The sequence below is a fragment of the Propithecus coquereli genome, unplaced genomic scaffold (assembly GCF_000956105.1).
Source record: "Propithecus coquereli isolate 6110/MARCELLA unplaced genomic scaffold, Pcoq_1.0 Scaffold15, whole genome shotgun sequence".
Taxonomy (NCBI): domain Eukaryota; kingdom Metazoa; phylum Chordata; class Mammalia; order Primates; family Indriidae; genus Propithecus; species Propithecus coquereli.
The window spans coordinates 4,739,416-4,757,633 of record NW_012139413.1 but is presented as its reverse complement, the minus strand read 5'-3'; the positions used below and the strand labels follow the sequence as shown (position 1 = coordinate 4,757,633).

The window sequence follows — 18,218 nt, the reverse complement described above, 5'->3', positions numbered from 1 at the left end:
CATTTTCTATATTTTTAAAAATTTACTTTTGCTGCTTCTTATTGGAAAATTGATTAGATTTCCACTTGTTAGTTTAGATTTTTGGCAAAGCATATATTCTGATAGCTTTTTATGTTAAAAGAAACCAAGATATGAATTTGTTGTCTTGGGTCATCTTTTTCTGATTGTGTATAATCATATTTACTCATTTCTACATTGCCGAAAGTATAATTATTTGGGGTTTCTTTTTCATGAGAGAGAATCAAATGTTGGTAACTACTTCATGGTGTTTCTGTAGTGCAGCATGGTGTTTCATAGAAATTTTATTTATTCTGTATTACTTTGTGTAAACTAGAAATTTGCTAAGAAACTCAAAGCAGTGTTCAAGTAGACTCCTTCAAGAAAGCCCTCATCTTTTCTATTCTGCTAGCCAAAAATCAAACATAATTTTGGGTTACTGCCTTGTCAATAGCTGCAGTATCAAGTGACATTAGTTCTTAATGAACTGTGACTGAAAATCGAGACAATAAAATTGGGGACAATGGGATCTAGGAACTGTGGGTTTTCAGATTGTGCACTAAGTAGGGAGACACCGTGTGGTCTTTGTGTACATTACAGGACAACCCTGGCAAAACTTGAAACTGGGCTGGTTTCAGAGGTACATGGACTTTTACCAAAGGACTTTAATGATCCTCTCTAAATACCCCCATCTTACAGATTGAAAACCGAGGCTGAGGTCTCCTGTAAGTCCACACTCAGTTAGTGATCTCAGAGTTGTGACTTGAACCCAGGTCTCCTAACTCTCTGTTCAGAGCTCTTTCCAATCTATTGTGCTCCTCTATAATGTACTTCTATATAAATCTCCAGTTTATCAACCAAGGCGTATATTTAAAGAATTCCTTTAAAAGAACATTTTTAGTTGTCTGCGTGTGGGATTATTATTGAAATCGGGTCACAAAGATGCAAACACTTCAGCGTTTTCAGGGCCCGGTGTCTCAGGGCGTTGATAAAAAATTATTTGCCTCTTTGGGGAGATGCAAGCTTGAAGGTCTGAAAACATAATAATCTCCTGTAAATTCCTCCTTCCTTCAAAGTTAGTCACTGTGATAACCTGACAACAATCTGTCTGAAAACAGCTGCCAAGTTAAAAATTAATCTCCTGCCAAAATAAATGTCACTTATTTAAACTGCTAATGATAAGCATATTTAAATAATTCCATTTGCAAATCCCTTCAGAAGAGCCACTACAAAATATACCTCCCAGGCCACATATGTGTACCATCATTGGCTATAAGCAACTCTTCAAACTACAGTTATACCTAATAAGTGCTAACTAGTCTCCCTCTGGGCCACAGATATTTTACACTACTTTATGAGATACCATGAGGAATCAGAGTGTTTTAGATGTCTGTCCTCAGCTTAAACTTTAAGTATTGTGACTGGCTACCATTGTATATGGGACTCTTGCTCTGTATCATTAAGCAGATCCCTGTGACTGACTCGGTTTCAGTAGGGTGACTGACTAGAAGAGGCCTTCTTTTGGGCCAAGCCACAGCTTGGAGTTAAATTGATGTCTCGGTCCTCTTTCCTCAGATTCTGGCTAAGGAATATAGCTCGGACCAGTGTAAATATGTGCGACCAATGCATCACTCCGGGTGTGGGCAAAGCCTGGGGTATGAACAGCCCCAGGAGTATCTTGCCGCCCAGTGATTTCAAAGATACTGGAAGGTCCACATGAATGTAACAGTATCCTGAGACATTAAAAAAATTTGAAGATTAATTTCTGTCTTTTATTAAAAAATAAAGAATCTTGATGGAGAGAACAGATTCAGCTACACTGGTCATGTAGACCTGAGTGTGAATTCGTTTATCAGGATTGTCACGAATGTACAAGAGAAGGAAAAAGTCATGGCAAGAATATGAGCTTTCCTGGTAACTTGTCACGGGTAAAAGAAGGAGCATGACATCAGGATGACTAAGGAAGACCAGGCAGAAAGGAGGGTTTGGGGGTTCTTTGAAGATTAATTTTGGCCACCTCACAGTTTACTGTAGACCAGAGAAGATGCTAATCTTTAAATAATATTTCTACTTCTTTCTTGTTACCGTATCTTATCCTTTTTCTATTCAATATTCTTAGAAATGTGGCCTACCACCAGGGGGCACCTTGACAATACACTGACTTTCAGAATCATTTATTCATTCATGCAGTGTGTATGTATTGAATACTCACTCTGTGTAAGGAATTAATTAAGCTGTGTCTGTATAAGCAGTTTCTGACAGAGTTCATTTGAGACCCCACCAAAGCCCCAGGATTTGGCACTGTGTGTTTGGTAGTCCATTTGACCCAGTGGTGTATCCCAGCCCCAGAAGTTGATGTCAGCACTTTGGGCTTTCATGGGCTAGAGGTACTTTCAGCTGAGAGGGTGTGTTTACAATAAAAGGTGCCTTGGCCACTGGACTTGGCTAGATTTCCTACCACAGAAGCCTTTCCTGTAAAATAGACAAAATGTGAAAAAGAAGAATGTAGCTTGGCTTTGTTATTTGATTTAGTATTTGTTGGTTATTATTTAATTATTATTTATTTGTTATTATTTGATTTGTCTAAGATGTCTCTAAACACCACATACTTTAAAAAAAAAACCGAAGTAATTTGATATTGTAAGATCCTCTATAGAAAAGCAATCTGAAGAGCTCATGCTTTTTATTCCAGTCTGTTTTCGTGTGATACCTACTGGGCCCAGTTAGCAACTCACTGAAAATAGACCCTCTCCTAAGGAAGAGCGCCGGAATCTCATTCGCCTGGTGTGCCGGCTTTCCCCTAGAGGCCCCTTCCTTTCTTGTTTTCAGAAATTCTGTCAAAACACTTCAAGTGAAAGGAAAGGTTTCATTTCCCTGATAAGTATGTGGGGCAATAATGAAAGCTTTCCCATTTAATAATAAGCATTCAAAAGATTTAAAATTAATAAAACTGTTCAGAATTTCTAGGCTGTTTAAATTGTTATTTTTTAAAACTTACTTTGAATTTCATTTCGGTTGGATAGGCACTGCTAAGCATTTCACAATCCTATGTAGTTATTGCTTTCCCAGAACCACCCACTAAAGAAAGTTCTCTGTGGCCAAATGCCCATCAATAGGAAACTGGTTGAATAAAGGCTAGAGCGTCTGTCCAGTGGAATGCTACATAGCCATTTAAGCAGTGACGTAGCATGTATGTTGAACTTGGACAGATCCCAGGATACAGTGTTAGGTACAAAAAAGAGCTTATAATACAGTTTACATAATACAGTCTTGCTAACCCCCCCATCACACACACACACACACACACACACACACACACACACACGGGAAATCTGGAAAGAACCTGGAAAAACTTAACAGTGTTTACCTCCAAATAGGACATGTGGATAGAGAACTTAAAATTTTTATTTCTCAAATCTTTCTGTCCTACTATTTTTTCTTTTTCTTTGGCCATAAACAGGCCTTGCCCTTCTATTAAACCAGCGAAGTAGGAGAAGTGCAGTGAAATGACACGTTCCCTCGCCCCACCCCCAGGTTCTGTCCACAGGCCTGATCTGTGCTAATGTTGTGTATTATTCACCTAAACTCTGTTTATGAGACTTTCACACAGGTGCTGCAGATTATCTGCATACATAAGAGTTGCCTGCAGGGTTTGGGTGAATACTGTGCACGGGCTGTAGAGAAAGTACTCATTCTCCTGTGTCACAGGTAGTTGGTGTTTTTCAGGCAGGGTGGAAATGTCTCTTCTAAGACAGAAGCTCAGCTGGAAATAAAGTGAGCAACCTGACGAGTGGCAGAGGCACTGCGATGCGGGGTGTCACCTGAGAGGGTGATATTCAGATTGCAGAATGGTGCATCTACACTCTCAAACGAGTCCTGGCCTTCGTCTGGGGGGATTCAAGCAGAGGTCCTTCCCTATTCAGTCAGAAGGAAGATGACACAGATGCCATGCTGATGTCACCAGGGGGAAACCGAAACTCCCATGAAACATGTTTCTGTGGCTCCGTGTTCACACGCACCTACACAGGGTTCGTCAACACAGCCAGCTCCTCCTCCGGGCAGCAGGCTGATCTGCAGTGGAGTCTAATATGTCCCTTTGGTCAGATTTTGTTACCTTGTAGATAGACAGGGGTTTGAAGATTTCTGTCCTCGGTGTGTTTTATGTGTGAAATGGGATTATTAATAACTGCCTCTGCACAGACACCCTCAGTGACCCTGAACTCACCACCTCAGTTCTGCTCACGTATAATGCAGCATGTGAGCATAGACGCGATACCTAAGAGTCAGTCTTTTGAAGTCAGACAGGACCAGTTTAAAGTAGACTTTGCCTCCTGTTTGCTATCTTACCTCAGGAGAGTTATTTAACCCTCCCTGAGCCTGTATAAAATGGGAATCATAAATTGCATATTAGACGGTTATAATAGAATAAAGTGAGTTAATGTATATAAAGGGATTAATAAAATGCCTGACACTTGATAAGTACTCCATATATGATGCTTTTGTTTGTGCATCATATGAAATTACCACTATTTGGACTGTTTTTGGCCTAAGAAAACCCAATAATTTCATATGGTTCACCCATATATTTGTATCACACATCTTAAATGGTCTGCTAACGTCAGCCAAAATCTCCTTCTCTGTAACTTCTACCACTAGATTAAGATGCTGTCCTTCGGGACCACACAAAATGCATACAATTTCCTTCTTCCAGCTGGAACATTTCAAAAAGAATAAACTAGCAAGAAATAAGTTACCCAAGGAAAGACCATTTTCTGGTTTGTGAAACTTGACAGAGTATAGTCTGCTGGCTGTGCCCGTTATTAAGCTCTTGCCTGTCAGCTCTGGACTGCTGCGCTGCCCTCTGTTTGTGACGATGGGGCTCTCCCCATGTCTGCTTATCTGGCTCTGCCAGTCGGGAGCAATAGATAGAGGGAGACTGCAAGGCTGGAGGAGGAAGGAGGACATGGCTATTCCTGTTTGCTTCCTATAAGCTGCTTGTTTATGTCTGTATCATCCTAGTGACTTCTTTGAGTACCATTGAGTACCAGAGCTCATTGCATTCTTACCTGACTTGGGTTTGCTGGTTGAACTGCCAGCTGATGATAACTCGTTCTAAGGGTCTGTCTGAACCTGCCTTTCTTAAATACCCACTATGTGCACCGCATTGTATGTTAGGCATTTTGCATGTATTGTCTTATTAAATTCTCATACGAACCCTGCAAGGTATGTGTTCTTTTCATGTTACAGCTGAGAAAGTGAGCTCAGAGCTGTTAAGTGGCTTACGCCTAGTCAAGCTAGCTGTGTCGGAGCTGAGAGTCTAGCCCCGGTCTATCTGGCTGCATGGCATACACTCCCTCTGCCTCGCAGTGCCCGCTGGGGCTCTTTTCCTGTGCCACACTCCTCTCTTTCCTTGTGTTGCTGGTTTGGCCATCTAGGAGTGCTGCTTTTCTTCGCCATGTTGGACAGCCCTCCCCAGAAGGAATGCTCTCTTGTGCTATTCAAGTTGCTGTGTGCCAGCTGTCCCCACCCTCCATTCCACCAGCCATGGTGGATGTTGCCTCTGCTTTCTCAGAGGCACTAGAATTTGTCTCTGTTCTGCTTGTGATGCATACAGGGCTGGGCTATTAATCATGCCGCAGGCCAGGCTGCACAGCACCTCTGGAATAATGAATGGCCCAGTTCCTGCCAAAATGAGTCACACCATGGCCATGAAGAAAACTTATCTCTCCCCGACTCTCTCCTCATCTTCTTCCTCCCTCTTCCCTTTCTCATCTCCTGTGATCTGTCTTGCCAGTTGTAATTGGAGCATTTTCTTCTGTCTTTAAGTGCTGAAGTGTCTTTGGGACTTGTTAATGTATCCAAAGGCTTAAACAAGGCCCATCGAGAACATTTATGGCTTTCTAGCATGGGCAGTTAAGCGTAGCCTACAAGCAGCTTTGGGTATATATGGCCAGGAATATAAATGTTCCTTTTGGAAAACAGGAGAATGCCAGCAAAAAAAAAAAAAAATCCTAATGATGCTATCAAATGAAGCCTTAAAGAAGCAGCAGTATCTTCCCAGTCATGTGATGTGACAGAGGATGCACAGGTAGTTGTGGTGGTGTGATCTTTGGTCTGAAAGGAGTGTGTGGGGGGATTGAGGGAAGGCTGCCCCAAAGGGGTTCTGAGATGACGTGTACTAAATAAAGGAAACATCTCATCACTGACCCTTCTCACATCCTGAATGTTAGATAATCCAGGATTACCTAACAAGTGAGACCTCTGCATTTCCTTACTGTCAAAATATGCTTCCTCAAATTATTGCTGCATATGTATTATCACTTAGGAAAGCTTTGGGCTGTACTTGTGTTTCTCACATCACCAGATATCTAGAGGCAGGCATCCCAGGACTTTTTGGTATCTTCAAAAACCCAGGCTCCTAGCTTTCTTCACTGTCGTCATTAATCTGTTGGTTTATTGCCTCATGGTTGCAAGATGGATGCTGTAGCTCCAGAGGTCATAATTTTAGTCAAGGCATTAAGAAGGAGGGAAAAGTTAGCAAGACACCAGCTGTATTTGTTCTTTATTTCAGGGAAAGCAGAAGCTCCTAAAAGATGTTTGTTTATGTTCATTGGCCAGAACTATGTCACATCCCTAACTAAGATCCTTAGCTGTAGAGGAGTCAGGATAGGCAAGTGTAGCTATTCTATACTCTGAAATGGAGACGGCAAGAAAAATGGGGGTTGAAAGTACGTGTTGGATTAGCCAATAAACAGTACCTGCTACAACCAGATGGAGGGAAATCATAGAAGACTAAATTGGGCAGGCAAAGGTAGTCTCACCGAACAGTAGAGGAGAAGGAAATTAGTATTCTGGAGCCCCAGTGTGTGCCAGGTAGCATACCTGCTGAATACATGCATGTCACAGTGCCCCCGTTGTGCAGGTGAGAAAGCTAAGCTGTGAGCAGTGTTCTGCATGTAGCTAATTTAGGAATCTGGATTTAAATCCAGATCTGTCTGATTTAAAAACCTATTCTCTTTCTACCAATCCATGTTGCCTCTAGAAAATTCAGGTCAATTTCGTAGCATGATGCTGGGATGCCTCACTGAATCTCAGTACCTTCATTGAATTGCTAGCACCTTCAGTCACTTGTAGACAAAGTAAGAATCTGGAGTAATTATTTTACGAGCCCCTGATAAGAAAGAACAAGGTGAATACTCAAGTCCTTACGTTGAGATGATAGCTAAAAGAGAACTGGCCTGGGAGGCAGGAGACCCAGCTCTGTTTAAAACCTGGGTTGCTCTAGGATCTTGGGTAAGTCACTTTCCCTTGTCTGTGAAATAAAAGGTTGGACTAGATGATCTACAAGATTCTACCAGCCCTAGAACACTTAGGTTTTGCTCCTTTCTCTCATGTATCTTTCATTTGTCATTCATTCAACAAACACTTATTAATGGCCTACTATATGCCAGGCACTGTTCTAGGTACTTGGAATACATCAATCAACAAACAGAGACCCCTGCCCTGTGGGCCTTGTGTTTGTGTGTGTGTGGGGGTTGGGGGTGTTGGAGGCAAGGGGCTCAAACAATAAACAAAACACAGTCAATTAGTCATGAGTAGACATATGGTCAGTTCTGTGGGGGACAAATGTGGGAAGGGGGAAGAGGGACAGCAGTGCTGGGAGGGTCCAGTGGTCCGCAGTGAGAGCACAGCAGTTGAGCAAAGAAGTCATGGAGGGAGGGAGTCAGCCGCACATGCTTGTGGTGCGCTGCAGGCAGAGAGAACAGCTAGGGCAAAGACCCAAAGGGGGAAGTGTGCCTGGGTCTTCTGAGCATTTTATTCCCCCACCTGAGGTCTGGCCTTGAGCTCTTCTTACTCCAGTGCCATTGTTTCCTTTCAGATGTATTGATTTTCAAACCAGTTCAAAGCTTCCTGGGTTTGAAGGCCATTGACCTCTGACCCTGCTGTAGCAGTTAGGAGCACAGAGCCTGGCCACTTCCTTCACACTTGTGCCTCATTTCACACTGCAAATGCACTCAGTTCCTGGGCGTACTGGGAAAATGGTGATAGAACTACCAAAGCCTGGAACTAGGAAGGTCTGATCAAAATAGCACAAAGGGCTTTTGAGCCCACCCCCCACTTCCAGACTATTTTCACTGTGTTTCCTGTTTAATGCCTCCCGAACAGGGAGTGACTTGGTGTTTTTGTCACATTCCCAAACAAGTGTCTTTGTCTATCAACCATAAAACCCCAGGTACAACAGAGCTGGGTTTTCATTATTGCAGTTCTTGCTCCTGGGCCAACCTCAGGTAGGTGGCTGAGCCTTCCCCATCATCTCTGGAGATGAGCTCACTGAGCAGGGCCAAGAGCCGGTGGGAAACCACAGTCACTTGTTGGGCTATGCAAAAACTGGGCTGGGAGTGTTTAATGAAAAGCTTTGAATACGTCTTGAAACATAACACAGAAAGGACAAGAGTTGCCTTCTTGAGGCATGCAGAGAAGTTATTTGGCATATGAGGACAGTGCATTGTGAAGGTGCGTCGTTATTCCCAGTTAAACTGAGAACTGGCAACATTTGAAGTATCCCCCCTTGGTCCTAGTGTGAGGTTAGCATGTGCCCCAGCCACCTGCCGTAAGGCAGATTGCACTTCAGGAAGAAGCGAGACCCCCTAGAAAGCCCCATGCACATCGTGTGGGCCTCTGCCCACACACTGAACAGGCCTGAGGGTCACTCACAGGATATTGAGAAATTTAGTTCTAGGGAATGACTCGGCTTGAGTTTCATAGTTCTCCTCCAGTTACGTCTCTTTTTCATATGGCCTTGACGTTAGTTTGATGGGAATAGCAGGGAAAACTTAACTTTGATCTCTCTAATCTGGGTGAGGTTACAGGTGAGAATTTCAAATAATGTACAAAATGCAAGAGGCATTTGAAAGGAGAGGAGAGTGAGAGTCTGTATCAGGACGCAGGCCATTGAACCAAATTTGAAATTAGGTTTTCTTACCCTGGGAAACTGAAGCAGCAAGCATCTTTTGGGGGTTTCCTAACCTGGCTTTCCATCCATTGATTTGTCCCGTGCCATGCAATATTTAGAGACAACCGAGTCATTGACACAGAGTGCGGGAAAAGCATATTGTTAGAGATGGAGATTGTACAGGTAGAAGTGGAAGCATTGGCCTAGAAAATTCTAATCTGAGAATAAAAGTCAGTCTGAGCATAAGAAAGAATACAAGTGTATGAGGATCTCTATTTTAGGTGTTAGTCTGTTTACAAGATAAAAGATATTTGTTCACCCATTCAACAAATATATGGAACACCTCCTACTGTGCCCAACCCTGTTCTAAGCACCTGAGACGCGTCAGTGAACACCACCATCAGAAAGTCTCCCTGTCCTCATCTTACTAGGCTGAACCATATGAAATTGCTGTTTCTGTAGGTTAAAAACAACCGAATATAAATAAGACCTACTATATGATCCAACCATTTTACCCCTAGCTATTTACTTACAAGAAACGAAAGCATATACCCAAATATTTGTATACCAATGATTGCAGCAGCTTTGTATGTAATAGCCCAACCTGGAAACAATCCAAACATCCATTGACCAATGGATGTAAAAACAAACTCTGATATGTCCGTAGAATGGAATACTACACAGCAATGCAAGGGAGTGAAGTGCTGATACCTGCCACAACGCGAATGGACCTCAAAAACATGCTAAGTGAAAGAGACTGAACACAAAAGGTCATATGGTATATGACTCCATTTATATAAAACTTTGGAAGATGCAGGCTAATCCATAGTGCCAGAAAGCAGATCAGTGATTGCCTAGGGACAGGGGAGCAGGGTTGGGGACAGGAAGGAGGGACTACAAAGGGGCAAATGGGATCTTTTGGGGGGCGATGGGTGTGTTCACTATCTTGATTGTGGTGACAGTTTCACAGGAGTATGCGTATGTCATGTCATACCTCATCGAATGGTACACTTTAAATATGTGAAGTTTATTATACAACAATTATAGTTCAAAGATAGTGTAACATACAGCAGCAGTTTTATATGGTTCAACTAACAGATAAATCTCAGTGATGAATTAACTTTCAAAACCATATATTCATTTTTCATACATTTATTGAAAACTTACCATGTGTCAGGCACCATGAATGGTATTGTCAATGAAAAGCGAATGAGGCTATTGCTGTTTTAAAGCCTAGTGGGAGAAATAGGTTTGTAAACAGACAACTGAATGACTTTGCCACAGGCAGTTCTGAAGCAATTACCAGGTTTAACCAAGTTGTCCTTTGTCGATTGAATTTATGCATGCATCTGCGCCTTCCTTCTTTTTCAGAGTGACTTGTGGTCTTTGGGAATCACCGCTATCGAGATGGCAGAAGGTGCTCCCCGTAAGTACCTTCCTCTGGGGTGCAATCTGTTGCTGGTCCTCTCTGTGGGTGCTGCAGTTTCCTTGCCAGGAGCTGCAGTTGCTTTACTTCCGCTACACCGAGCCCTGCATGCATTCGAGCTGGTGTATTTAGAAAGCAGAGCCATCTTAAATCAGCCAGGAATCCATTCATTTCAGAGCTGTGTGAGAATCTTGTTTTTATGAGAAAAAAGGAAAGAAAAAGAAAGCAAACTTTGGGGAGTCTTGTCTGTTTTACAGACTAAGTGTGTAATTTATTCTTGAACTGCTCTTCACCTAACAGAAAACTGACCAAACTCACAAGACTGTAAACTCCAATGTATGAAAATTTAAAGCTGATTTTCAATGCATAGGTTATGCAAACACTGTACTCAATTGCTGTCAATCCTCTTTAAATACTGAAGTTTAGGATTTTAGATTTCCCGCTATTACTTGAGACAGAGCGGCCAGGGCTCTGGCGATCTTGAGACTCTCAAATGTTTTGAGATCTGGAGCACTGGCCCTGCCAAGCGTCTCCATCAGCTCTCTGGTGGTCGTGAGCATGTATGTGCTCAGAGTCCCCTACAGGAAGTGGGACTGGCTGAGGCCCTGGCTGCAGCAACAGCACCGAGGCTACACCTCCCGAGGGCCACTCCTCATCACGACCAAGCGCGGCAGGGATACTGAGGCAGACCCTTTCCTGGAAGACACAGGATTCCTTTGCAGGCAGCTTTCACTCAAGCAATCCCCTGTGACTTGCCGAACCTGCGTTGGACTGAGGATGGTCTGGGACACTTCCACCTGCCTTTTCTCCCTGCCCCCTGCACTCAGGGTCAGACTTGCATAGCAATCTGATGACTCTCCCCTCCCTCCCTGGCTCCCTTCCTTTTCTAGTCACACAGGAATTTTCCCCGGTAATATCCTTGAATGATTAATACCACCTTGGCTTCTGCTTCTCAAAGGACCAGGACCAAACAGGCCCTTTATCTGCATGACAGGTCCTTATACTCATGACTTTCACCTTCAGGTTGTCATAGTTTTCTTATTTCTCAGTCTGGAGTTGGTGGAATTCATCTGCAGCATGATTGATTTGGAGAGTTTGTTGACAAAATTGCCCTCATTCACAATGGTAATAGGCAGGTATGAATCAGAAAAATAATATAGTGCAGTCTTAAAACCATATTATCATTCTTAATGAGTGGTAAATGGGGCTAAAAATAAACTTCTGCCCACAGAATCCTTTGGCTTTTAAAAAGCACGTATTCTTATTCTAGGTATGAAGAAAAAATTCTCCCAAATGTTTGGAAAGTAAACCAATAAAATATTTTGATTAAAATAAAAATGTATGAGTGCTTTCGCTGTTAATGATAATGTCATGTTTACAAGTTGAGATATTTTTATAACTTTGTTTTTCTGCCAGACTCTGTTTGACTTAATCCTCTGGTCTTCCTGGGGCCAGTGAATTTAAAATCAAAACAAAAGAAAACCCATGATGAAGCCTGAAAAGCCATTCGGGATATCTGGAAACAGAGAGAATGGTGTTTTGGGCTAGTGCTTTGGACTTCAGGAATCTACGTAGATAGCATTGTGTTGGGATGAGCCTTCAGTGTATAGGAAATAGACTGTGGATTGATCAAATTTTTTACTTTTATGGCTTAGGCTTTTACTGATAGAAATAACTTACCATCTCCATTGTGGTTGTCATCTGATGTTGTTTACTTTGAATGTCAGATGATTATTTACAGCAAAGATGACTGGTTTCTGACCCTTTAGTTTCCTTAAATATGTAAAAGTAAAAGTAAAAGTATATATTCACTAGAAATGTTCACAGTATCAGTTTGAAATGTGTTGTGTTTTATGAGATGCCTTTAAGTAGGCCTTGGCTCTTTTAAATGCTTGCCAGAGTGGAAGCGTTGGATCTTCTGACTCCATGCTCACTGGTCACGTGTGAACTCAGAGAGCCACTTGGCGGCATTATCTGCACAGCCAAGACAGGCTTGGCCTGGGTTTGGCCTCCTGACTGGAGCTGGCCTTTGTTTTGGTCTCTTGCAGCTCTCTGTGACATGCACCCCATGAGAGCCCTCTTCCTCATCCCCCGGAATCCAGCGCCTCGGCTGAAGTCTAAGAAGTGGTGAGTTTGGTCGTGTTTTGCAGATCTAAGGGTGAGGGTTTCCTGTGATTCTCTTTTGGATTAGCTCAAATCCCCAGGTCCTGCTGACAGGATGAGACTAATATATACCGAGACTTGGTGAATGACTTCCCACTTGCTGTCATTCATCTTTAAGTACATATTGAGTACCTACTATTTGTACAGCAAGTCTTTATCCCCACACCTTCAGGGTAAGAAGCTATTAGCTAAAATGGGTAGTGGAGCCCAAGTAATAACATGGAACCTCTTTGATTTATAACCCCAAGTGATATCTTTCCTGGCAGCACAGAATATCTTATCAGAGAGTGTGATAGTTTGGAGAGTCAGCCTGTTAGATTGGCTGACTTCTCTTCTTTTCCTTAGTACAATAATACCCTTAAGTGCATAAATGCACCTGGTAGTATTTGAGGTGATTTCTCTGGCACGTGCATGAGCATTTGTAGTTTTTTTTTTCTTTTTCTTTTTCTGTTGTTTTCTCTTTATGGCAGCAGACCCTGGCTTCTTATGTTGGGCAGACACATAACCTTTCCTTTAAATAACCTTATTCGCATTAAAAGGTGAGAATTTAAAGAAAACTACTACATGAATACTGGTATGAGTGGTATTATTAATAGGTGTGGCACAGATTGTGTTGTTAGTAAATGACCGACTGAAGTTTGGGGAACAGAGTTCTACAGGTCAAGCCAAATGTTGGACTTTTGACTTTATCGTGTATTATATTGAAACCTTTGTATCTTATTCTATAATTCATTGCTTGCTCATTTCCCACTATGGAAATGGTGTATCCTTTCTAATATATTCTTGAATCTCTGATTCCTCGTGCACTGGAGCCCATTCCTGCACCACTGTGACCTTCTCTCCTTTTTCTAGAGACAAATCCAGGGCAGTGAGACCATGAAGGTACAAGAGCCTTCTGCCTCCGTCCATATTCCCGTGATCAGACCAGGCCCTTGACTGGGGTGCTCACGTTTCCCACGCGGCCTCCCACGGGCTCACTCTCCACCACGCACAGAGCAGTCTTAACTACTGCCAGTCATCTGGCGATGACATCGCAGCCCTGGTGGAAGAGGAGAAAGGCCCGCTGCACAGGGAGAGGGAAGGAGACAGCTGGAAGAGAAGGCAGTTCTGAGGCCTGTGAGGGGAGAGAGCAGGAGTTGCTATTGGTAACGGAGGCAGAGCCTTCCCTGCTCCTCCTTCCTCTCCGAGGGTCCCTGTGAGAAGAGACGACCATTCTCTCCCCAGCAACAGCCTCCCATTGGGCACAGCTAGCACGTGGTCGCACAGCACCCCAGGCCCTGCTGCCTCTCTTCTCCCTGGATCAGACTCCTGGGGACAGTGGAGGCGACAGAGACACTACAAAGCCCTCTGCTAGATTTCTGTATGTCCTTTGTGCCAAGCCTCTCCAGGGAGCCTGCTGTATACGGTGGGCTTTGCTTACCCTGCTCCTCCTCTCCCTTCACTGCCTCTGGACAGGTATTTTGAGATCCTCCGCAGAGAAAGACTAACTGTCCACAGATGTGTTTTATTTGACTGGCACTGTGTGGCCACACACCCTGTTTTAAAAATATGCGTATTAACTGTCAGCAGTTAAAAATCTGGTGACCGAGCATGACTTTAGATTTCTGGCCTTTTTTTTCTTTTTGCAAAGATGCAGCGATACTGCCCTGCTGAGTAGCTCCTGCTCCCTTTTAGGACAAGAGGTTGTCCTAAAAAGGACCCTCCCCAAATCCAAAGTCCGCTGGTTCTGACACTTGCCTTATTTCCATCCGAACCATGGTCTGCACCAGCCCTTTGTTCGACCCACCTGGCCCCACGGAAAGAGAGTGGACAACCCCCGCACTACCCCGTCGGTTTCCATTGACCAAGCTCCAAAAACATCAACTCTGCCCTGACCTTGTTGGAGAAATACAGACTTTTGGGACAATGCAGGCTGATTTTTCTGCTGCAAACCTTTGACAATGAGAGCTAATTCTGCTCATGCTGAAGGGAGTTGGAGAAATACAGGAGCAGTGAGGCCAGGCCAGTTCCATCGCCTCTTGCCGCTCCGCGTGCCCTTCCCTGACCCTCGAGGAAGGCTGTTCAGGAGTGTGAGTCCCACAGTGTCACACAGGGAGAGGCAGAGAGCGAGTAACCGATCACTAGACAGTGAGTGGGGGAAACAAAAGCCCTGATGCTGGGCGCTGTCTCACTTAGCTCCCAGCCTCTGTAAAGGTGAAAGTGCGGCCTCTGGGCACAGGATGCCCAGCACTTGATACAGCTCCCATTGCTCTGCAGTTCAACTCCACGTTTTAAGTGAAAATATTTAAATACTTAGAGTATGTTATCTTAAAAGACCAGGTCCAAAGTAATTTAAAATAAGTTAGAGTTTGCTTTAATAGACTCTAGGGTTTGGGAGGAAATGAAACATTTTCTTTTTCTTTTTCTTTTTTTTTAAAGGAGAAGACTCCAACCCTATCCCCCACCCCGACCAAAAGAAACAAAACTCCAAAATGTTCTTTTATTTCCAGCTGTTCTTTCCCTAAATAAGGTATCAGCTGACGTGCACTGTTCTCAGTGTGTATGTCAACATACGACCAAAGGGAGGTGCCATTGTAGAGATGGGGCCATGAACTCTTTTCTTTATAAACGTTCAATTGAGGGTCATTTTCTGCATTAGCGAGTTACAACATACCAGGCATATACTAGTCTCTTAGTGGGAACATTTATTTTCCTTGTACCTTTAAGATTAGAGAAATAAAGGCAGTAGCACTGCTCTTCCCCCTGTTGTCATGGAAGGAAGGGAAACCCCACCACTGACAGGAGCCTGGCTCTTCCTTCCCTCATCAGTGCGATGAGGGAGGCAGGAGGTTGGGGCATTACTGAATACTCAGGCAGTGCAGCCCTAATAAAGAGCCTCTGGGAGGATTATAACCTCAGTTGAATCAGAGGAAACCAAGGATGCTCTCACTCTCTGCCTCCATGTCACCACCAGCAAGTGACCAGTAAGGCTGGGACTCCTGTTTGCTCCTCCTGTCTCCTGTGTGTGGGTGGATTGCAGCTGCATGGCTAAATCAGCTCCTTCCAAAGACGTTCTCCCTTCTCTTCCTGCCCCACTCGTCCACGCTCACCTGCCCTCGCCAAGTGTACTCAGTGCCATAGCTTCCCTCCAAGGGTTTCTGGAGAAGGACAGGGATGACTTCAGTCCTCTAAGAAAATGGTCAGTCTTGTGCCTTTCACATGACCTCTAAATTTGAAGAGCCCACACAAGCAAAGCAGCACTCAGCTGAGATCATTAGAAAAATATAACTTCTTCTATTAATAGACACAAGATTCCCTGATCCAAACCACTTGTGCCCAAATGCAGACTTGGAGGCCCAGCGAGGCTGAGTGGCATATCCAGAGTCCGGTCTCCTCGCTGGGAGAGCCAGCCTGGAACCCCAGGCCCCTGCGTATACTCCAGAGCTTGCGGTCACTCCTGTTGTTTTACGAAGCATCAGTTCTGGTTCTTTCTGAGTTGTCAAGTTCTTTTGTTTTGAGATATGACAAAGCCCTTGTGTGTGTATATCTGTGTTCTAAAAATGATGATAAGACAAAGCAAATATGGAAAATACTTCAGATAGACTGAATTTGCTAGTAGTAGTGTGACTTTGGACTTTATTAAAGTCAAAATAAAAACTACTACACAAACTTTTAAAATTAACCTTTTTTGCACAGTCTCCTTGGAAATAACAGCCCTGTCAACTCTCCCTGCTAACCTATCCAACACTTAAAAACACTTCGATTCAACAGAAATTTGGAATAAACAACTTCAAATTTCTGTACCCCTGTCCTAAAGGCAGATACTCTGTTCCTTAAGCCTGGGGATGGTCAGAGTTTGCTGGGACATTGTCATCATAGTCACAGTAATAATAATAATAATAATGATGATGATGATAATAAACACATAGATGGCATTTGTGATACCAGGCACTTTTCTAAGTATTTTATGTGAATTAACTCATTTATCATCACCAACATTTCTTTGAAACAAGTACTAATAATATCCTCCTTTGCAGCCAGGGAAACTGAGTCACAGAGAAGTTAAATAATTTGTCCAAAATCACACAGTAAGTAAGTGATGGAGTCCAAAGTAGAGAAAGAGGATAGGGCCAATGCAAATTTTAAAGATCAGATTACATTAAGGGAGTCTTATGATTACCAAAAACTTTTAGCCCAGCTGGTCATGATGGTTAATGTAACAATCTTTTAGGCATTTTGAATTCCCCTAACACAATTTAATGTATAAACAAGATAAATCTGGGAATATGAAATGTTTGGTGGCACCAGTAGTAGAATTAGTGCCCTCAGACTATAAGTACCAATCATTAGCATTTATTTCTCCATGCCAACCCTTGGGAAATTAGTATTACTAACCTTAGGGTTTTATTTTTAAAGAAACAGAACTAAATTACCATCAGAGATTCAAGCAATATAGTTATAGAGATGCACTTTGAACCTGTTAGAACACTCAGAAAACAGTCACGTAATATTCAACGTTAGGTGAAGTGTTTTCACTTTTAATTAAATGTGTAATTAAGCATATTGATTTTTTGGTCACACTAACTTAAGGACTATGAATCCTTCTTTGAAGACTTAAGTAAGCATTATTTTCCCCTCAGACGGTACCATTTGAAGAGGAATACATTACCTATGGGATACATTACCCACTGTATAGTTCTGCACATGTAGGCCCTAAGTTATTCTCTTGAATTTTTCTTGAGGTTCTCCTTCAGCAGGAGGAAGACTGGAAGGACAGCTCTGTCTGATAGCTGAACACCCTTGAACACTGTTCCATCCTAGGGATCTGGCGATTTCTCTGGTTTTTTTAAGATGTCAGTATCGGGGAATGGAAAATTCAGGCTATTAAGTCTGGATCTCATTTTTAAGTTAGATGTGATTTCTTTTATTTATCATCCTCTAATTAATAGTTGAGCACTTTTTATAAAAAATGAACACTTTCCTGTAGTTGCCAGCCAGAATAAAGAGAATTGCCATTTGCATTCTTTGTGAATATTTAATGCCTTCTGTCTTAATTTGTTTTTGTTTTCATCTTTTTAATACTGGTTTTCCTACCTAGAAAAGCACTGTGTGGAGCTTGTCTATTTCTGTTTGCAGGTTAACTCATTCTCTTCAGTTCATTCCTTAGGAGAGTCCATTGCTTTGTTACATTTTCTTGTAAGGTCTCTCCTTGGATGATATTATATTTATGCCTCCACATACTTATTTGATTGATCAGACAAAGAAAATAATATCTACTCTCCAAACCTCCCTCTCTGTCCCTCAAAAGCACAGATTTGAGGGTAGCCGTATTTACAGCTCTTGCCCAGAAACTTTCATCCATGCATTCATTCATTCATTCATTCATTCATCGGACACGTAGAGCAGGTAGTACCCTCATGATACGAAGATGACTTGGGAACATCCTGACACCGCCGAAAATTTCCAATGTGCAAAACTCAAGGATGTGGTTTGAGGGACTTAATAGGGAAGGAAGCACATGGAGTGTCTATCCTGTTGTCACTATTTCTAGTGACATTGTGGCCGATCCTGATTCATCCTGGGGTGACCTCAAGCACAGTAGGTGACCCTTACTTCTATGTAAAATAATTTAAAACCTTGAACACAGCTTTGAAACTTAGGGAGGAAAAAATACCAACAATTCAGTACTTTAAAAACATG

At 42.7% G+C, this 18,218-nt stretch overlaps 1 protein-coding gene across 1 annotated transcript in view; it reads left to right on the top strand.

Moving 5' to 3' along the window:
- The window catches only part of TNIK (TRAF2 and NCK interacting kinase), a 288,393-nt gene that overhangs the window by 174,120 nt on the left and 96,055 nt on the right, over positions 1–18,218 (top strand). The window contains 3 exon segments of the mRNA XM_012640167.1: positions 8,017–8,072; positions 10,322–10,376; positions 12,425–12,503. Of these exon segments, the coding sequence (XP_012495621.1) occupies positions 8,017–8,072; positions 10,322–10,376; positions 12,425–12,503 (190 nt within the window).